Below are 17,822 nucleotides of genomic sequence, written 5' to 3'. Positions count from 1 at the left end.
ATCAGACTTTTCCCAGTTGTTCCCTTTTGGGATGCTAAGACTATCAAGGCTCCCCTTTGTTTGAACTAGTGGGAAACCTTTGTCTGTCTTTGTTTTGGAATATTTCCCAGCTATTTCTCATCCCTGAGGCAATCTAAAGTCATTGACTTGTATATGATGTGATACTGGGGATGGGGAACTTTCACACACCCAGCCTGGGTGAGGTCAGAGCCCTCAGGGCTCCAAACAGAATATAAAAGAGGGGAGCTTGGTGTTTGATCTTTGGGTCTCACTCATGGAAGGAGTGTTGAGACTCTGGGCAAGTCATTATAACAGCTCCCTTGGCTTTGCTAACCCAGACCCATTGGTTCTTCCCTGGTAACTAAGTATTGTGATTTCATCAGAAAAGTCTGTTGATGTTTGCAATTTTTGTTTGTATTTACTCTGAAGTTCAGCAAGCTGATCTTTTCCCCCAGAACTAAGTGAATGATATATGTATGTTTACTTAAACTGAGATTGTTAACCCCTTAAAGTTGCTTCCCTTAGAAAAGCAGATCAAAGAACCTGTGTTGGCAGCCTTTCTGTATGCTAGTGTTCCTGGTCTTACACAGCCACAGTAGCTGCTAGCAGATTGTTGCTACAGATCACAAATAGTCAGACATGACTGAAAAGTGACTGAACAACAACAAAAATCAGAGGCAACTGTGATCTACATGAATGAGAACAAAAACATCATTCAGGATGGAGGGACTCAATATTCAGTAAATGTGACACATTTTTTAGGAGACTAATGTGTCTGGTCAGGATGATAGGAAAAAGGTGTTCTAGTACATAAGCCAATAATGAATGAATTCAGTGAGTGGACCAAGTACATATTGAAAAATGAATTTTGGATTGAGATAACTTAATGGAACATAAATGAAGTTAGAGAGGGAGCAGAGACAGTAAAAATATGCAAGGATCCCATTCCAATGTTTAAGGCAAAATATCTGCAAATGAAGCTCTTGAGGAGTGGAAATCTTGTACGTGGCCTGGCAGTTATGTCATTCTTAGTTATAAAATATCCAGTAGCCCATAAAACAACGAGATATTATTTTATCTGATCACTTTGATGCCTCCAAGATAGCTCTTATACCAAAAATGAAGGACCCTACAGCATGAAAAAATGGTAGAAAAAGGGTATAAGAGAAATGTGCACACTAATGGATTCCAACATTTGACAAAGAAATATGCTTGATGTCACAAAATATCTATATTATCCATAACAATATCCATATTCATCACTGATATTTCTTTTTTTTTCAGTGGAATATTCTCCTCTCCATAAATTTCTTCATGGCAACTTTCACATCCTTGTTCCTCAGGCTGTAGATCAAAGGGTTCAACATAGGGACAAGGATAGAATAAAATACAGAGGACACTTTCCCTTGTTCCATGGAGCTGACTGAAGAGGGTTGTAGATACATGAATGAACCAGAACCAAAGAAGAAACCAACTGCTGCCATGTGGGAGCTGCATGTGCTGAAAACCTTAGATCTCCCTTCAGTGGAGCGAATACGGAGAATGCTGGCAATAATGAAGATGTAAGAGCTAAGAATAGTCAGAGTTGGGATGATGATATTAAATGTACTGAGGCAAAAAATCATTACTTCATTATCATAGGTGCTGGAGCAAGAGAGCTCTAGAAGGGGATTGAGATCACAGAAGTAATGGTTGATGACATTGTCCTTACAGAAGAGCACTTTAAGCATGCAGCCTGTGTGAGCTGTGGCACCAAAGAAGCCCATCATGTATGCTCCACATACCAACCAAATGCAGACCTGAGGGGACATAATGACATTATATAGCAGGGGCCGACATATGGCAACATAACGGTCATATGCCATAGCTGCCAACATATGACACTCAGTAATTATAAAAATGAGGAAAAAATAGAGCTGGGTCATGCACTCATTGTAGGAGATGATATTCTTCTCTGACACAAAATTCACCAACATTTTGGGGATGATCACAGTAGAATGACAGAGATCAATGAAAGACAAGCTGCTGAGTAAATAGTACATGGGAGTGTGAAGGTGAGAAGAAATGCCAATCAGTGTTATCATGCCCAGGTTTCCCACAACGGTGACCACATAGATGCTCAGGAATAGCAGTAAGAGGGGAATCTGGAGCTCTGGCCTGTGTGTTAGCCCTTCAAGGATGAACTTTGTCACTGCAGAATTATTTCCTTTATCCATTTGAAAGGGATACTCTGTGAGAATGGGAAAGAGCAGCACATCGGAAGGGATCCTCATGATTTTTCAGAGGTTCATAAAGAAGGAAAGACTATGGATGGTGCAGTGGATAGAGCACCCTTCCTGGAGTTACAAGGACCTGAGTTCAAACCGAACCTTAGAAATTTGCTAGCTATGTGATCCTGGGCACAACACACAACCCTGATTGCCTCCCCTACCAAAAAAATAAAAATAATGGGACACTGAACCCAGGGCCCTTTGGCCACCATTCAGTATTTCCACATTGCCTATGGAGACTGAGTATGTCTAGTGGCCTCAGAGGGCTATGTGACACATATGCCCAACTATTAACATGAGCCTTACCTGATTCCCCTCCAGTGAGTACTGTGGTTAGGGCAATGTTTGCAATATTACAGATGATAAGGAATCAGTCACAAAAAGAAATGACTACCAGTTTTTCTTTGTGATCATTGATCTATATTTATCCTTGTCTATATCCTGATTATGTATCTGAAGTCCTAATAAAAACTCAGATGACCAGAAAAAATGATTTCTGTACCCATTTCAGAGATAAGAAAATATTTTTTGAGATGTTCATTTGTTACCTAGGTCAAAAAGTGAAAAATCCAATGAAACCTTCTCTTTAAAGGACTACTGATAAACAGAGAGGCTGGAGACATCTTGACAACCACTGACTCTGCATTTTCCCTCATAGTACTCTTATTTCTTCACCAGCCTCATGTTGGGATCTCTTGCTGACCAAGCAGGCTTTTCAGATTCTGTTTCACAAAATCCTAGGCTCCTATGACTTAGGCTTAGAAAGAGAGCATTTACTCACCTGTCTGGCTTAGAACTTAGGGATACCTCACCCAGTGTTCTAGAAGGTAAATGGCCTTGATGAGGGTAATGGTGACATTCTTGAAAGCCATCCCTCATGTACCATTTTTATTCTCAGCCTAATTCAGAGGATGGATCTTATAATCTGAACTACTTTCAGAATTCTAAACTACAGATCCCAATTTCTGATCATGGCTTTTTGGGGAGGTTTCAATTCAGTTGTAAGGGAGAAAATATCACTTATCAATATAACCAGAGCTTCTGTCTTATTTGGCATGAGTGTTTTCTCTTAGGACTGGAGAGTCCTGGGATTTGCTTAGAAATACAGATACAGGTTACTGAAGTCTCTCATCTATCTCACTGGGGATACTTCTGATGTCACTGTTTGCTTTTTGCCCTTCTTTTTTCTCTTGTGAATAGGGTTGCTTAGACTATGTGTCTGCCTTAGGGTATGGAGAGAAAGGGTCATAGGGAGTATCAGTGCTCTGGGATAAGTATTTCACATGCTCCTTTATAGATATATACTATTCGGTGAAATTTTCAAGCTACCATAATGTTGAGAGAGAAGGCACACCTTTTTATCTCCCTTTTCTTATACAAAAGGGAAACTCTGAAGAAATTGGGAATGCATACAATGTTACTTTTAGGTTTAGCTCTTTTTTGAACTAACAGGTATCATGCTATTGTGGAAGTACTAGGTGTCTTGGAGTAATGAATGATCTGAATATTATTTCTTCTTATAATATGTATTGTTATGTAAGGGACAGATAAATGGTACAGTGGATAGAATGATGGGCCAAGAGTCAGGATGATTCCCCTTTTTGAATTCAAATCTGGACTCAGAAACTAGCTGTATGACCCTGGGCAAATCACTTAACCACATTTGTCTCAGTTTCTTAATCTGTAAAAGGAGATGGAGAAGGAAATGACAAATCACTTCAGTATCTTTGCCAAGAAAACTTCAAATGGGGTCATAAAGAATCAGACATGACAGAAATGACTGAACAACATAGTATTCAAGACTCTCTAAAAATAATAACCCCACTGAGCCCAATTCCCCTATCAGTAAAATAGAGGTCATAATACCTCACAAGTTTTAATTGTATAAATGTCAGTCATTATTGTTGTTAAATTCATCACTATATATGTTAGTATAAATATTATATAAACATAATATGTGCTTCCTTATAAAATTATGTGATTTCATGTTGCTCATATAATACACATATATAACTTGATTTTTCTATAAATTCTTTATTTAGTATCCTACATTTATAAGAAATGTTTACTCAGCTAATGCTGCAATACTTCAAGCACCTACAATTCCATCAGTATGGATGCTCCTTCCACCTACACAGGCTACTATCTGTGTTGGTAAGCAAAAATGGGCTCCTTAGCACTTAGTTGAACAAGTGCCCTTGAATAATTTGGCTTTTGCTCCCTTTGAGTAATTCATTAAGCATTACTAGGTGCTAAGCCCCAGGCCCAAACCCGTATTAGGTGTAAAACCTTAGTGGGTGTGGATTGGCAACTAAGGTAGGGCCCAAGGTGGGGCTAACTCCAGGGAGGGCCTAGTTTACATGTCTGGGAGAGCAGAGGCTTTTAGACCACGTGGGTGGGTTTAAGTCTGCCTCTTTGTGAGGATTCTAGGTCACGTGGGTGAGTCGGCGCACGCGTGTGCGTGTGTGTGTGTGTGTGTGTGTGTGTGTGTGTGTGTGTGTGACTCACCCCTGACACTGAAAAAGATATAAAAAACCAGGGGTTGGCTGTCTGTTCTTTGGAGCTCATTCCTGCATCAGTGGTGGTGCGCGTGACTCTGGGTCAGCCCTTGTTCTGTACTCCCGGGCTGAACCTAGATGTTGGTAACTATGAATCTGTATTGGGTCTATCTGTTGATGTTTGTAATTTGTTTGTATGTTGCTCTGAAGTTCAGGGTGCTGGCCTTCTCCCCTGAACTAAGTGACTGATATTTGTATGCTGAATTAAAGTGAGCTTGTCAACCCCTTCACCTTGCTTTCCTTAGTTAAGCAAATCAAAAGAATCTGTGCTGTTGGCAGCTTTCCGGGTGCTGGCTGTGGGTGGATCTTACACCTCCACAGAGGCTGCTAGCCGGATTGTGGAAACACTAACCCTCTGTGGCTCAGTATTTATTGTCTTTGAGACATGTTATGGACATAAAATGTGTCACCTTGTAGCCAATCTCCTACATAAAGATATGGAACTAGAGAATGCCTTAAAAGTCACCTGACCTAATCTCCTCGTTTTACAGAGGAGAAACACGAGAGTCTAAGAAGTTAGGTGACTTGCCCAAGTTCACAAAGGCAAATGAGCTTCTAAATTTAGTTACTCTTTTCTTCAGATAAAAAACATACAGCTAATTTCTGTGCATATACTCCAGAACTTTTGAGCTTAGCAAGACAAGAAAGAGCTTGTGCTCCTTGGCACTATCTTCTAGAATCCAGGGCTGCACTACAAATCATGATTCAGGCATTGTGGTACAGTGGGGAGAGTGCTGAATTTGGAGTATTGAACCTAATGTCATTAGACCTGAGTTTGAATTCCAGCTCTGCCGTTTACCATGATGTGACCTAGGGCAGGTGACTTAATCTTTCTGGGCCTCAGAGCTCTCAACTTAAAATGGAGTGACTTTTATGTTACTGAATCTGTTCTTTCCTCCCAGATAGATGGTGCAGAGGCAAGTACTTGGCTTAGCAGACAGAATGCTGTGCCTAGAGTCAGGAAGACCTAGGCTCAAATACAGCTCAGATATTAGCTCACCGTGTGACCCTGAGCAAGTCATGTCACCTCCATCAACAACATTTTTCCACAATTTCTCTGTAAAATGGGGATAATAATAATTCTCACCTTCTACAGCTGATCAAACCAAGATAATATTTGTAAAGTACTTAGTACAGTGCTGGCACATACTAAGTGCTTTAAAAGTGTTTGTTTCTTTCTTCTGTCCTTCCATACTCCATCTATCATGTTCATAAATTCACTAACCAAAAATTGCTTAATTATGCCCTCCTCTAGAGGCCATGTTGGCTATCTATCTCCCACACTTTCTAACCAGAGAGATTCATTGAGTGGAATGGTTATCAGTCACACCAACCCACTTTACAGAATTGTCCCTTCAGTTGTGAATGTTCACCATGGAAGCATCTTCCAGAATTGCATATCCCACTTTACACCTAAAACATGCCAGTTCTCATATCATGTGGACCCAGACCCAATCCTTGCTAATCATGTCTGTTTCCTGTCCTTATGTAAAACCCTTCTTCAAGAATATCAAGGGAAAAGACTTTACCACGCACTTGGGACTTCTTTTTATGATGATAATAAACTTCTTGTCCTCGGTATGGTATCATTGATATGATATACCAGTACTACCCCCTACTTACTAAGACCCCACTTCAGAACCATTACTGCTTTCAAGATGTGGGAACCTATGGAGCACTACCTCTTCGGAGGCTCTCCCAAATCAGACTTAGGACTCTCTTCTCTTCTTAATGGTCTCCTCCTATAATCCCTGACACAGTGGCACAAGCTGAATAGATGATCAAGGGCACTACATAAAAAAAAAATATGGAAAGAAAAATACCCCCACCCCAACAGGCCTATATTCTTTGAGTAACGCCTAGATACTTGCATCTAAGACTTTTGGGCCATATCGATGAATTTATATATTCTTGAGTTTTAGGAGGCCACGTGTCCAGTACAAGTACTGGACTTGGAGTCAAGTGTCATAAGTTTGAGTCCTTTCTCAGGCATTTACTATCTTCGTGAACATTGGCAAGTCAATTAGCCTCCTATGGTCTCAGTTTCAACACTTTTAAAAAATTCCCGAAGATTTTTGTGATGAAAGTGTTTTACGAATGTTAAATTTATGTAAAAAATATGTGAAATATTTTTGATTCCTATCCTCCAGGCAATCAGAAAGGTACATGGTTATATCATTACAGGTCATCAAGTCCCTGTGAATAGGATGCCTTGTAAGGTCATTTTTCAGGTTCTCACATAGGCTTTCATAAAATAATTTTACTATTTATGCCTCTTAATCCCAGATGAATCTCAGTTGGCAGCTCTCAGCTAGCAACTTGTATAGGTATATATTGTTTGGAATGGAGATACTTCCAAATCTCCATTTATCTTAAACTTCTGACCGCTCCTAACCAGTCACCTCCTCTCTTCCACCAGTTATTGTCCAATACAGAATAGTCTCTCTTAATTGCCTATGAAAAAAGCTACTTATACGTAATTGTATAATAAAAGTAAAACACTGCATGTTACTACATCATACTAAAATGCGAGTTCATACTAGTGTAGAGAGGCTACTATCTGTTTCTGCTGCCCTTTAAAGAGAGGTGCATGATGTAATTGACTAAGATCAAAGTTGTCTCTCAGCAGCTAGTTATACTGAAGGCACAGGTACTATACTACAAATAGGCTACTCTTACTGAGAGACCAACCTTTTGGTCCCAGGATGCTTCTTCTATACTTGTTCTCTAAGCCTCTGCCAGGTGCTCAAGGGCTATAATGGAAGAAATCATGATTCACCTGATAATCCACTAGAACAATTACATCTGGGCTCTCAAATACATCCTTAAGGTTGGGGATGAGATAGTCTCAGAAAAGCATTGTTTCAGAAATGTAGCCAGAGTCTTGCCACACATTAAGCCCTTAGCAAAAAAACAGATACTTTGCCTCCAGGGCTAGTACTATTCAGTTATATGGAATTTTCTTGTTCTCTGTCTCTCTCTTTGTTTCTGTTTCTATTTCTGTCTCTGTCTCTGCTGTATGTATCTCTCTTTCTCTATCACACACACTACCAGCTCCCAAACTATAACAAGCATCTCTCTCAGACTAATTTCTCTTTGGTAGTATCAGATAATGGAATTTCTTCAGAAGGCTTACCTTAGCTTAACACTAGATATGTTTATAATCTAAAACATACATAGGCAAAAAGTTGGGCAGCATAGGTATCCATTAGCAAGCTGTAACAGCCCTTTTTCTTCTTCTGGGATGTATCTTCTCTAAAGGCATCCTTGTACACTGTTGTAAGGAGACATTAAAAATACCTAACCTCCCAGGCAACAGCCAGCCTGGTGATCATTTTTTAACAATAAATACCTTTAATAGATTAGTTCTTCAGACAGATTTCCCACTTCTGAAGCAAGGTAAATTTTAGGAGGTGAGCTGGGCAATTGGGTTGCCACTTCATATATCTATAAATCCCTTTTTTGTGTTTTTATCTATGCCCTATCATAGAAAACAATGATAATTTTCTATTGGGAAGATAAACCCCATAAACCACATAAACCCCATCTCATCAGTGCATTATTGGTTTCTGGACTCATGCCCACACAATTTCTAATAAAACTCAAAAGGTCACAGTAAGGATAGGAATTCAGAGGTAACATAGTTCCATTGATAGCTCAATCAGGAATTCCCTCTCAATAACTCTGACATTTTGTTACCCAGCATCTTCTTGAAGACATGCAGTGATGGGAATTTTCCTACTACCTTTGTTTCTATCCAATTACATTTTGGGACAGTTCCAATGGTTAGGAAATTTTTCCCCTCACATCCTATTTGGAGGGAAAGAAAATAACCCCCATGTCATTCAACGAATTTTCATTCTGCCTGGTCTTCAGTACCTTCACCACCCTGTGTCCTCTGCCCTAAAATTGCTACAGCTTGTCAATATCCGTCTTTCAATGTTCTGATCAGCACACAGCTGATGTGGTCTGCTCAGGGAAAAATACAGAATGACTTTCACATCCCTTTGTTAGTCTTCTTGGTCCTCCAAACCTTCACCTCACCACAGTTATCCTCCTTTATTCTCCTTCTGTAAGGATAACCTGGAGGCAGACTCAACAATTCTCCTTCTTTGGATGTTATACGAGATTGAATCTGTCTTTCAGCATTTATCATTATTTGGTCTGTTCTAATAGATTCTATGCCCTAACTATGAACTTATCTCCAAAATCAGAATAGCTAACTTGTGAAATATCCACCTCTATGATGATGTGTCCCATTTTCTCTGTTTTCTTGCACTTACTCTTTGTTCCTGTGTTTAAACAAATTCGCCACATCTGATGATTCTCCTCTTTGTTCTGGGAAAAGGATACCTCTGTAGTCTTCGGTTGCAAAGTGAATAAGAGTCAGCCTTTGAAAGCCTCTTGTATTTTTTGAGTAATCTGAGGTGACATTTTTCTGGCTCAAAGATTTTAGCAGGTACAGATATATCTACAGCTATATTACATGGGCTTGAGAGCAAATCTCTAACAATTTATTATTTATGCACAACTTGGGAAGCAAAGAGGTAGTTTGTGCAAAGAATTCGAGCTTAAAGCCAACTTGAAAAAGAAATAGAAGCTGGAAGCCTCATCACACACTATAGGTGTTTTGGTATCTGAAATTGCAAGAGTAATTTAATCCTCTTCAAAATACCTGCTATCCTCTATGAAGGATATAATTTGATAAACCATGTCTTCTCAGCTAATATTTGTATTCTTAAATCCAACATCTTGTATAGGGTCTTAGGAAATACATGATTGTTGTGAAACTGAAGGATTTGCCAAAGCTATCAGAGGGTAAGGGCACCTAGGTGGTACAGTGAATTGAATGCTGGCCTGAAGGCAGGAAGACTCATTTCCTGAGTTCAACTCTAGACTCAGATGCTTACTAGCTTGACCCTGGTCAAGTTACTTCATCCTGTTTGCCTCAGTTTCCTCATCTGCAAGATGAGCTAGAGAAGAAAATGGCAAACCACTCTATCTTTGCCAAGAAAACTTCAAATGAGATCACAAATAGTCAGACACGACTAAAAAGTGACTGAACAACAACAAAAATCAGAAAGCAACTTTGGTCTACATGAGTGAGAACAAAAAGATCATTCAGGGTGGATGGACTCAATATTCAGTAAATGTGACAAATTTCCTTAGGAGACTAAAGTGTCTGGTCAGGATGGTAGGAAAAAGGTGGTCTAGTACATAAAACAATATCCAATGAATTCAGTGAGTGGACCAAGTACATATTGAAAAATCGATTTTATATTGATCAAGATAGCCTAATGGAAGACAGATGAAGTTAGAGAGGGAGCAGAGATAGTACAAATATGCAAGGATTCCCTTCCCATGGTTAAGTCAAATTATTTGCAGATGAAGCTCTTGAGTGCAAATCTTACATGTGTTATAGCAGTTAATGTCATTTTTACTTCTAAAACATGTAATAGCCCACAAAATCTATGAGATATTATTTGAATTGATCATTGTGATTCCTCTAAGATAGTCATTATAATAAAAAATGACAGAAAAAGGACCCTAGAGTATGAAAAGATAATAGAAAAAGGTATAAGAGAAATGTGCATACCAATGGATTCCAACGTCTGACAAAGAAATATACTTGATCTCACAAAATATCCACATTATCCAGAACAGCATCCACATTCATCACTGATATTTCTTTTTCTTCACTGCAACATTCTCCTCTCCATAAATTTCTTCACGGCAAATTTCACATCCTTGTTCCTCAGGCTGTAGATCAAAGGGTTCAACATAGGGACAAGGATAGAGTAAAATACAGAGGACACTTTCCCTTGTTCCATGGAGCTGACTGAAGAGGGTTGTAGATACATGAATGAACCAGAACCAAAGAAGAAACCAACTGCTGCCATGTGGGAACTACAGGTGCTGAAAGCTTTAGACCTTCTTTCAGTGGAGCGAATACGGAGAATGCTAGCAATAATGAAGATGTAAGAGCTAAGAATAGTCAGAGTTGGCATGAGGATATTAAATGCACTGAGGCAAACAACCATCACTTCGTTAACATATGTGCTGGAGCAAGAGAGCTCTAGGAGAGGATTGAGATCACAGAAGTAATGGTTGATGACATTGTCCTTACAGAAGAGCACTCTAAGCATGCAGCCTGTGTGAACTGTGGCACCAACTAAGCCCATTGTATATACACCACCTACTAACCAAATGCAGACCTGAGGGGACATAATGACATTATATAGCAGGGGCCTACAGATGGCAACATAACGGTCATATGCCATAGCTGCCAACATATGACATTCAGCAATTACAAAAATGAGGAAGAAATAGAGCTGAGTCATGCACTCATTGTAGGAGATGATATTCTTCTCTGACACAAAATTCACCAACATTTTGGGGATGATCACAGTAGAATGACAGAGATCAATGAAAGACAAGCTGCTGAGTAAATAGTACATGGGAGTGTGAAGGTGAGAAGAAATGCCAATCAGTGTTATCATGCCCAGGTTTCCCACAACGGTGACCACATAGATGCTCAAGAATAGTAATAAAAGGGGGATCTGGAGCACTGGCCAATCTGTTAGTCCTGCAAGGATAAATCCAGTCACTCTGGAATTATTTCCTGTGTCCATTCTCTTGGCTCTGTAGGGATGGAACAAAGCAGCACATTAGAAAAAGTTCTGAGTCCCCTTATCCAGAAGAGTTGCATACAAAGTAGGAGTGTCATTCCATGGCTCTTCAGGATCTTTTGTATGTTTCTGGTGCCTCTGGATACCCAGTGATGTCCACAGAGTTCCAGGGATATGGAGCATTAAAACTTAACTAACAGAATGAGCTTTGCTCTATTTTTATGTAATTTTGCTAGTGATGACTCTGCTCATGGGGCAGAGAGCCCAGTGTCTAGCAACATGGAGGGATAAGGATTCAGAGGAAAAACATAAATGCCAGTTCTTCCTCATAGTCTTTGACCTGTCCTTGTTTTTTTCCAGGACCTGATCATGTTTCTAAAATTAACTGAGATTTTACCGGCCTTCAAATGGGGCTAGACTCAATAAGTTTCCATGATTCCTATTTTTTAAAGCAATTAAAGAAGTATTTTACAAACATATTCAATAACTACTTCAGGTCACAAAGTAATAATGTCAATGGAACTGTGATTCTCTGTTCAATGAGAGGTTCTTAAGGGATCAAAAGAAGGGTTCCACCTTGACAATCATTTTCTGTGCACTTTCTTCCATTGTAGGTGGTGTATATACAATGGGCTTAGTCGGTGCCACAGTTCACACAGGACTCTTAACCAGTCCATGTTAAGAGCTACTGAAGAAGGTACAGAGTGGAGAGGCCATGTTTCCCAGGGCCCTAGGAGCTCATGACTGTGGTTTCAGAAAGAGGACAAATTGATCAGACACTTACCATTCAATCTTCTAACACATAGACTCTTCACTAACAATGTCCTAGAGGGGAAGTAACTTTGACAAAGTCAATAGTAGCAATCCTTAGCATGATCCCTTACGCTCCATTTAATGCTATGTATGATCTAGTGTACAAGCCTTTTATTCTAAGCTTCCCTTATTACAATTTCTGATAGTGGCTTTTTCAGAGAGTTCACTCCAAATGAAGTGGAGAAAATATCACCCACTAACGACAGAAGAGATGCAGATTTATATGAAATGAATGTTATCTCCTGGAAACAAGGAGTCTTGAAACCTGGTTAGAAATACTGACAAAGACTCAGGAAGATTCTTACCTCCTCTGGGATTTTAGCTCTTCTTGGAAGAAACCATTGGTAATTGCTCCCCAACTAGAAGGCTTAACACATTTCATTAAGCAAATAAGTACTTGATTCATTCTGGCTTATGGTCTAGAGAAGAAGGGTCAGAATGAATTTTAGAGCTCTAGGATAAATTCCTAACAAGGTCTGAAAAGGAAATAAATTAGCATTATTTTGATTTATTTTTAGTTTGATTATAGGATTAAACTCCTTTCTTTAGGAAAAGCTAGACCTAACAGCTAAGCCGGACTAAGATAGATAGTCTCTTCAATCTGGGTTACCTGTAGATTTAGTGAACCCATAGATGGCTAAGATTTTATCATTTAGTAGCAGATAATTTGGAAGAAGAAAATAATCAAAAGCTCTGTTTTAAAAAGGCTTAATTTCCCTTTGTAGCAGAAAGGGGGATTGACCAAAGCTAAGTTCCCTTTCCTAGCAGAAATAGGGGTTGACCAGAAGATAAATTCCCCTTTCTGGCAACTGGAGAAAGTCTAGAGGTTAAGTTCCTTTTTTTCAGTCTTGGTAGATAATCTCCCTCTTTTTCTTGAGCTATAGTCTAAATTGAGTAATGGAATCTTCTAACAAAGGGGGAGGGGAGTAAGTGAGGCAGAGAATGACTAATGAATAACTACAAGTTCACCTTTCCTGGTATGATTTCTGGTTACAAAAGGCACCACCTGTAAGGAAAAGACTTTCTGGTAGGATTAAGAAATCCTGGGAGACATTACCTAGTCAGGTGCCTGCCTTGTCCAATTGAATTGCGTTCAAAACAAGTTTCTGTGATTTGTAAAAATTCCTCTTTTTGTTATAAAAATCAGCTCTGTAAATCACTCAGAGTCTCTGACCTTTGATTAGTCAGGTGACATGATTTGATATGTAAATGCTAGCTTTGCAAAATAAATCATAGATTACTCAGTAACTTTGTCCTCACTTTCCTTATTATTTCAGATGATACATTTTAACAGTTCCTTCTTAAATATATAAATTTTGGCAAATTTTCAAGCTATTGCAGAGATGGTAGTTAGGGATAAGGGGGATTCAGACACTTTGGTTTTCATTTTTGTTGCTTGGGGGAGCACAGAGAAAAACATTAGTAGAAATGTAATTATATGAAATGGTCATTTTAGTGCTCTTTACAGTTTTCATTTCTTTATGAGACAGCATGATACAGAATGAAAACAGCCCTAGCTTCAGAATCAGGATTGATCTGGGTTTCAACTCATTTCAATTATTGCATATACAACCATGGCCAACTGTAAACTCTCTGAACCTCCATTTAGTCCTTAATAAAATGAAATGTCTAATATTTTTAGTATCGATCAATTAATAAGCAGTTATCAGGGACTTACTTTGTGCCCAGGCACTGCAATAAAGTCTAGGGGTATGACATATTATGAAGGCAGAATTTATGATTTCAAAGAAAATCATATATATGCCTGAATGGTTCAGAACCTCAGGATATAAGGAATTCTCTAAGTAGAAGGCAGAAGAATTAAAGCATTTATTCAATCTCCAAAGAAGCAGACCCACAAACCAGTGTCCGCAATTCGATATCCTGGCCAAAAGCTTCTAGGCCCAGTAAGTCTGCCTCACAAGAGTAACCAGGAGGTTACAGAAAAACATGATGATCTTAAACCAAATCATATTCGTGCTTCCCCCCTCCAGTAAGAAGATTACCCGTTGGCCTCAAGCCCTTGCTCAGCACTCCCAGGTTCACATGCATGTTAGCCCTGTTACTAGCAGCGCCCGCTTCTTCAGCTCCTCTGGCTTCGGCTTCAGCTTCGGCTGTAGCTGTCACTGTTGCTGTCGCTGGCTCCAACAAGTCTCAATCTCCAAGCTGTGTTCTCTCCTCTTATACAGTTTCAGACATCATCAAGTGTCATCTGAGCCACCAGAACTTAAACTTCTGTGATTGGCTCTGGGTTTAGCCCCTCCCCTTAGGACCCTGGGAGCTTCACACCCACATCAGCTTACTACCTAATTGGGGTTTAGGCCTGGGGCTTAGCACCTAGTAAGACTCAATGAAGTATACTGAATTAATCAAAGGAAACAAAAGCCAAACTCTTCAAGGGCACTTGGTTGAACTGAGTGCTAAGAGCCCATTTTGCTTACCAACACAAATGACAGAAATGAACAGTTCTGGTCCTCAAGGAGATTAAATTCTAATGGGCAATTATATACACATACATAAATGTGAGTGGGAGGGCACTCATAGCTGGCATAGGTGCAGTATTTAAACTGAGTCTCAAAGATTGTCAGAGATTCCAAAAGGTAGAGATAAGGAGGGAATGCATCGTGGTCTTGAGGAATAGCCAGTGCAGAGGTATAGAGATGTGTTCAATTATGGGAATATATGACTGGATCATTCAGTTAATGGAGGGGAGGGTAGATTTGTATAGATTTACACAAAGACTGGAAAAGAAGAAAATGGCCAAGTTGTATAGAGATTTAACTGTCAAACAGAGGCATTTATATTTGATCCCAGAGGTAATAAGGAGCCAGTAGAATTTATTGACCAGGGAAATCATATGCATATTTGAACCATTGCTTTAGGAAAATTACTTTATGTACCTGAGAAGATTATTGGGATTATTAAATCAAATTATATAATTACACAGACTACTATATAAATGTCAGTTACTAGTGTTTAATTCAATTATACACACATGCATATACATATACATGTATGTATACATACACATATATTCATGTCCATATGTCCATACATGTATGCACATATACATACAAATATATCTATACCTATAGATATATAGATTAGATAGATGGATAGATAGGAAGATAGATATAGATAGATAGATAGATAGATAGATAGATAGATAGATGATAGATAAAAATATGAAGTACTGTGTGATAGTGGAAAGAAAGTGGGCCTTCGACCCTGGAAGATCTGACTTCAGTTCTTGATACCTGACACACACATATTAACCTTTAAACTTGTTGTCTGCTCTTCAGATAATAAGAATACAACTTATCATTGGGCATTTATGTTAAGCCTTTAAAATTCAGTAGGATTTGTCAGAGCTTCTGCTTCTTTTGCATAACTTCCTGGAACTCAGGTTTACCTTCCATGCCATGACGAAAAAATAATGAAGGTTTTTTTAGTGTAAAACTATCCAAATAATGTTATATACAATTCCAATAATCCAAAGATGTTTACTAATGTAATTTGGGTTTGAACAGGTTTTTTAATCAATTTAATTATTCAATATTAACCAATAAACGTTTATTAAACACAATGCTAAGAGCTAAGGAAACAAAAAAAGGCAAAAGGCAGCCCTAACCTCAAGAAATTTACAAACTAATGAGGGAGACAACATGCAAACAAATATAAACAAAGCACTTTTATTGTGCCCACTGGAAATGCCTGTTCCATAGGCAACAAACTTCCCTTCATCTTAAATCTATTTCTCACCCACTCTTTCCATCTGCTAGCTCTTACTAAAATTTGTCTTTCCCATGATGACACAGCCTCCTTGGTTATCTTTTTCTAATACTGGCTGCATCTTCACTCATTCTCCTCAGTTCAATGGTCAAGGCAGGAGAACTGGTCCCCATACCTGCCCCCCCATTACCACTTCCTGATTCTCCCCCTTCCTTTCTCACTCAGTAATCTTTCTTCCTTTGTGGTTCAGGCTATTCATATCTATTACCCAATCAAAATCCTGGTATCTGTTGTCCATAGACTTCTAGGTCACTCCCCTTTCTTCCACAATGAGTTCAATATTTGATTTACAATTTTTCTCACCTCTTCAATTCCTGCCCTCCTAGTGATCTTCCACCTTACTCCACAACACACACTCTTCATTTCAGTGACACTGGCTTCCTGGCTGTTCCACGAACAAGACTCTCCATCTCTTAGTTTATTTAGATTTGCTGACCATATCGAAAACTGTATGTCTCTTTCTGTAACTTCACGTCTTCATCAGGAGGAAGGTAAGATGCTTTGGAGATATAGTTTGTCATTACTTTGATGAGAGTTCATACATCTTTCCATGTTGTTTTTTCTTTATCCTGGGGTTATCCTTGTATAATGGTTCTTCTTTACTCTACATCACTAAAACATTCCCAGAATTCTCAGAAATCATCTGGCATAATTTCAGTGCATGAATATTACATTGCATTCATATACCATAATTTCTTCAATTAACTGGTAGGCATTCACCTTGCTCTATGCGTTACGGAGCAGGAATTTTGCTTTGCTTGTGAATTTTGTCTCTACAGTATTATTCTCCTTCAGTCTTGTTTATCCCCTATTGTTTCCTGTTGAGTTTGATGTGGTTCTACACAAAATGATGTGTGTGTCTACTTGTTTATGTTCAGCTCTTCTTTAACTGGTCCAGCTGAGGTTTATTTGTTTCCTATTCCCTTTTCCTTCTTCCTCCATTACTGTACACACTTGCAAATCTTCTCCATTTCAATAAAAAGCAAATTCTTCCCCATCTTCCTTCTTTCTGCCCTAGTATTCTCCCTCCTCTGACAACTCTTCAAACACTCGGAAGAGAACCTATCTATCCTAGATCCTGTATTATTTATTTAGGTCTGTCAAAACACTTTGAAAAAATAAAAGTTCTGAAAGGATACTTGCTTCTTCTTCCCCATTAAAATATTAACAATAAATCATCATACAATACTTGTTTCAAGAAATTTACCTTTTTAGGATTTTCTTGGCTCCTGTTTTTGCATTTTGAATTTTCTACTCAACTCTCCATTAGCAATTCTTGAAAGTGTTCTCTTCCATCAAAGGTCATCTTCCCTTGGTAAATTTGTGCTTAGGTTTTAATCTTGTTTGTAAGGTTTTTGTTTTGTTTTGGAATACTATATTCAAAGATTTTCTCTCATTTATGTGAGAAATATGCTCAGTGTAGACAGAACCATGCTCACTATGAAGCCAGGAAAGTTCTCATTTTATTTTGTATTTACTCTACATTCCTACTGAATGCATAGCTCCCTAATGGAGTACACTTGCTCAGACAACTGCAGTGCTTTTGATGTTGTTCCCAATTCGAATTTCCTTGTTTGCTCTCCATTGGTTAGATGCAACCTCCTGAAGTGCCCACTTCATGTTCTCTTACTTGACATGTTCCCCCGCAAACAGCTCCTTAAGCATGCGTACAGGCTTTTGACCTTTTACCTGATCAGAAGCCTAGTTCTGCTAGGTCACAGCTCCGATTAGAACCAGTCACCTCTGACTTATATTCTGTT

At 38.9% G+C, this 17,822-nt stretch overlaps 2 protein-coding genes across 2 annotated transcripts; both read right to left on the bottom strand.

Annotated features, from left to right (window-relative positions):
* Positions 1-1,280: 1,280 nt before the first annotated feature.
* On the bottom strand, positions 1,281-2,216 carry LOC118838135 (olfactory receptor 8G1-like). The gene has a single exon (XM_036745352.1). The coding sequence runs from the start codon at positions 2,214-2,216 to the stop codon at positions 1,281-1,283; it is 936 nt and encodes a 311-aa protein (XP_036601247.1).
* An 8,308-nt stretch (positions 2,217-10,524) lies between these two features.
* Positions 10,525-11,460, bottom strand: LOC118838268 (olfactory receptor 8G1-like). Its single transcript, XM_036745510.1, has one exon. The coding sequence runs from the start codon at positions 11,458-11,460 to the stop codon at positions 10,525-10,527; it is 936 nt and encodes a 311-aa protein (XP_036601405.1).
* Positions 11,461-17,822: the final 6,362 nt, after the last annotated feature.

Source organism: Trichosurus vulpecula, chromosome 2 (assembly GCF_011100635.1).
Source record: "Trichosurus vulpecula isolate mTriVul1 chromosome 2, mTriVul1.pri, whole genome shotgun sequence".
NCBI lineage: Eukaryota > Metazoa > Chordata > Mammalia > Diprotodontia > Phalangeridae > Trichosurus > Trichosurus vulpecula.
Note: the sequence above shows the minus strand (reverse complement) of the source record. Positions and strands in the feature narration are given on the sequence as shown.

What these genes read in the sequence shown, in the direction of transcription:
- LOC118838268 (XM_036745510.1), bottom strand. Translation starts at nt 11,460, where the DNA reads ATGGACACAGGAAATAATTCCAGAGTGACTGGATTTATCCTTGCAGGA.
- LOC118838135 (XM_036745352.1), bottom strand. Translation starts at nt 2,216, where the DNA reads ATGGATAAAGGAAATAATTCTGCAGTGACAAAGTTCATCCTTGAAGGG.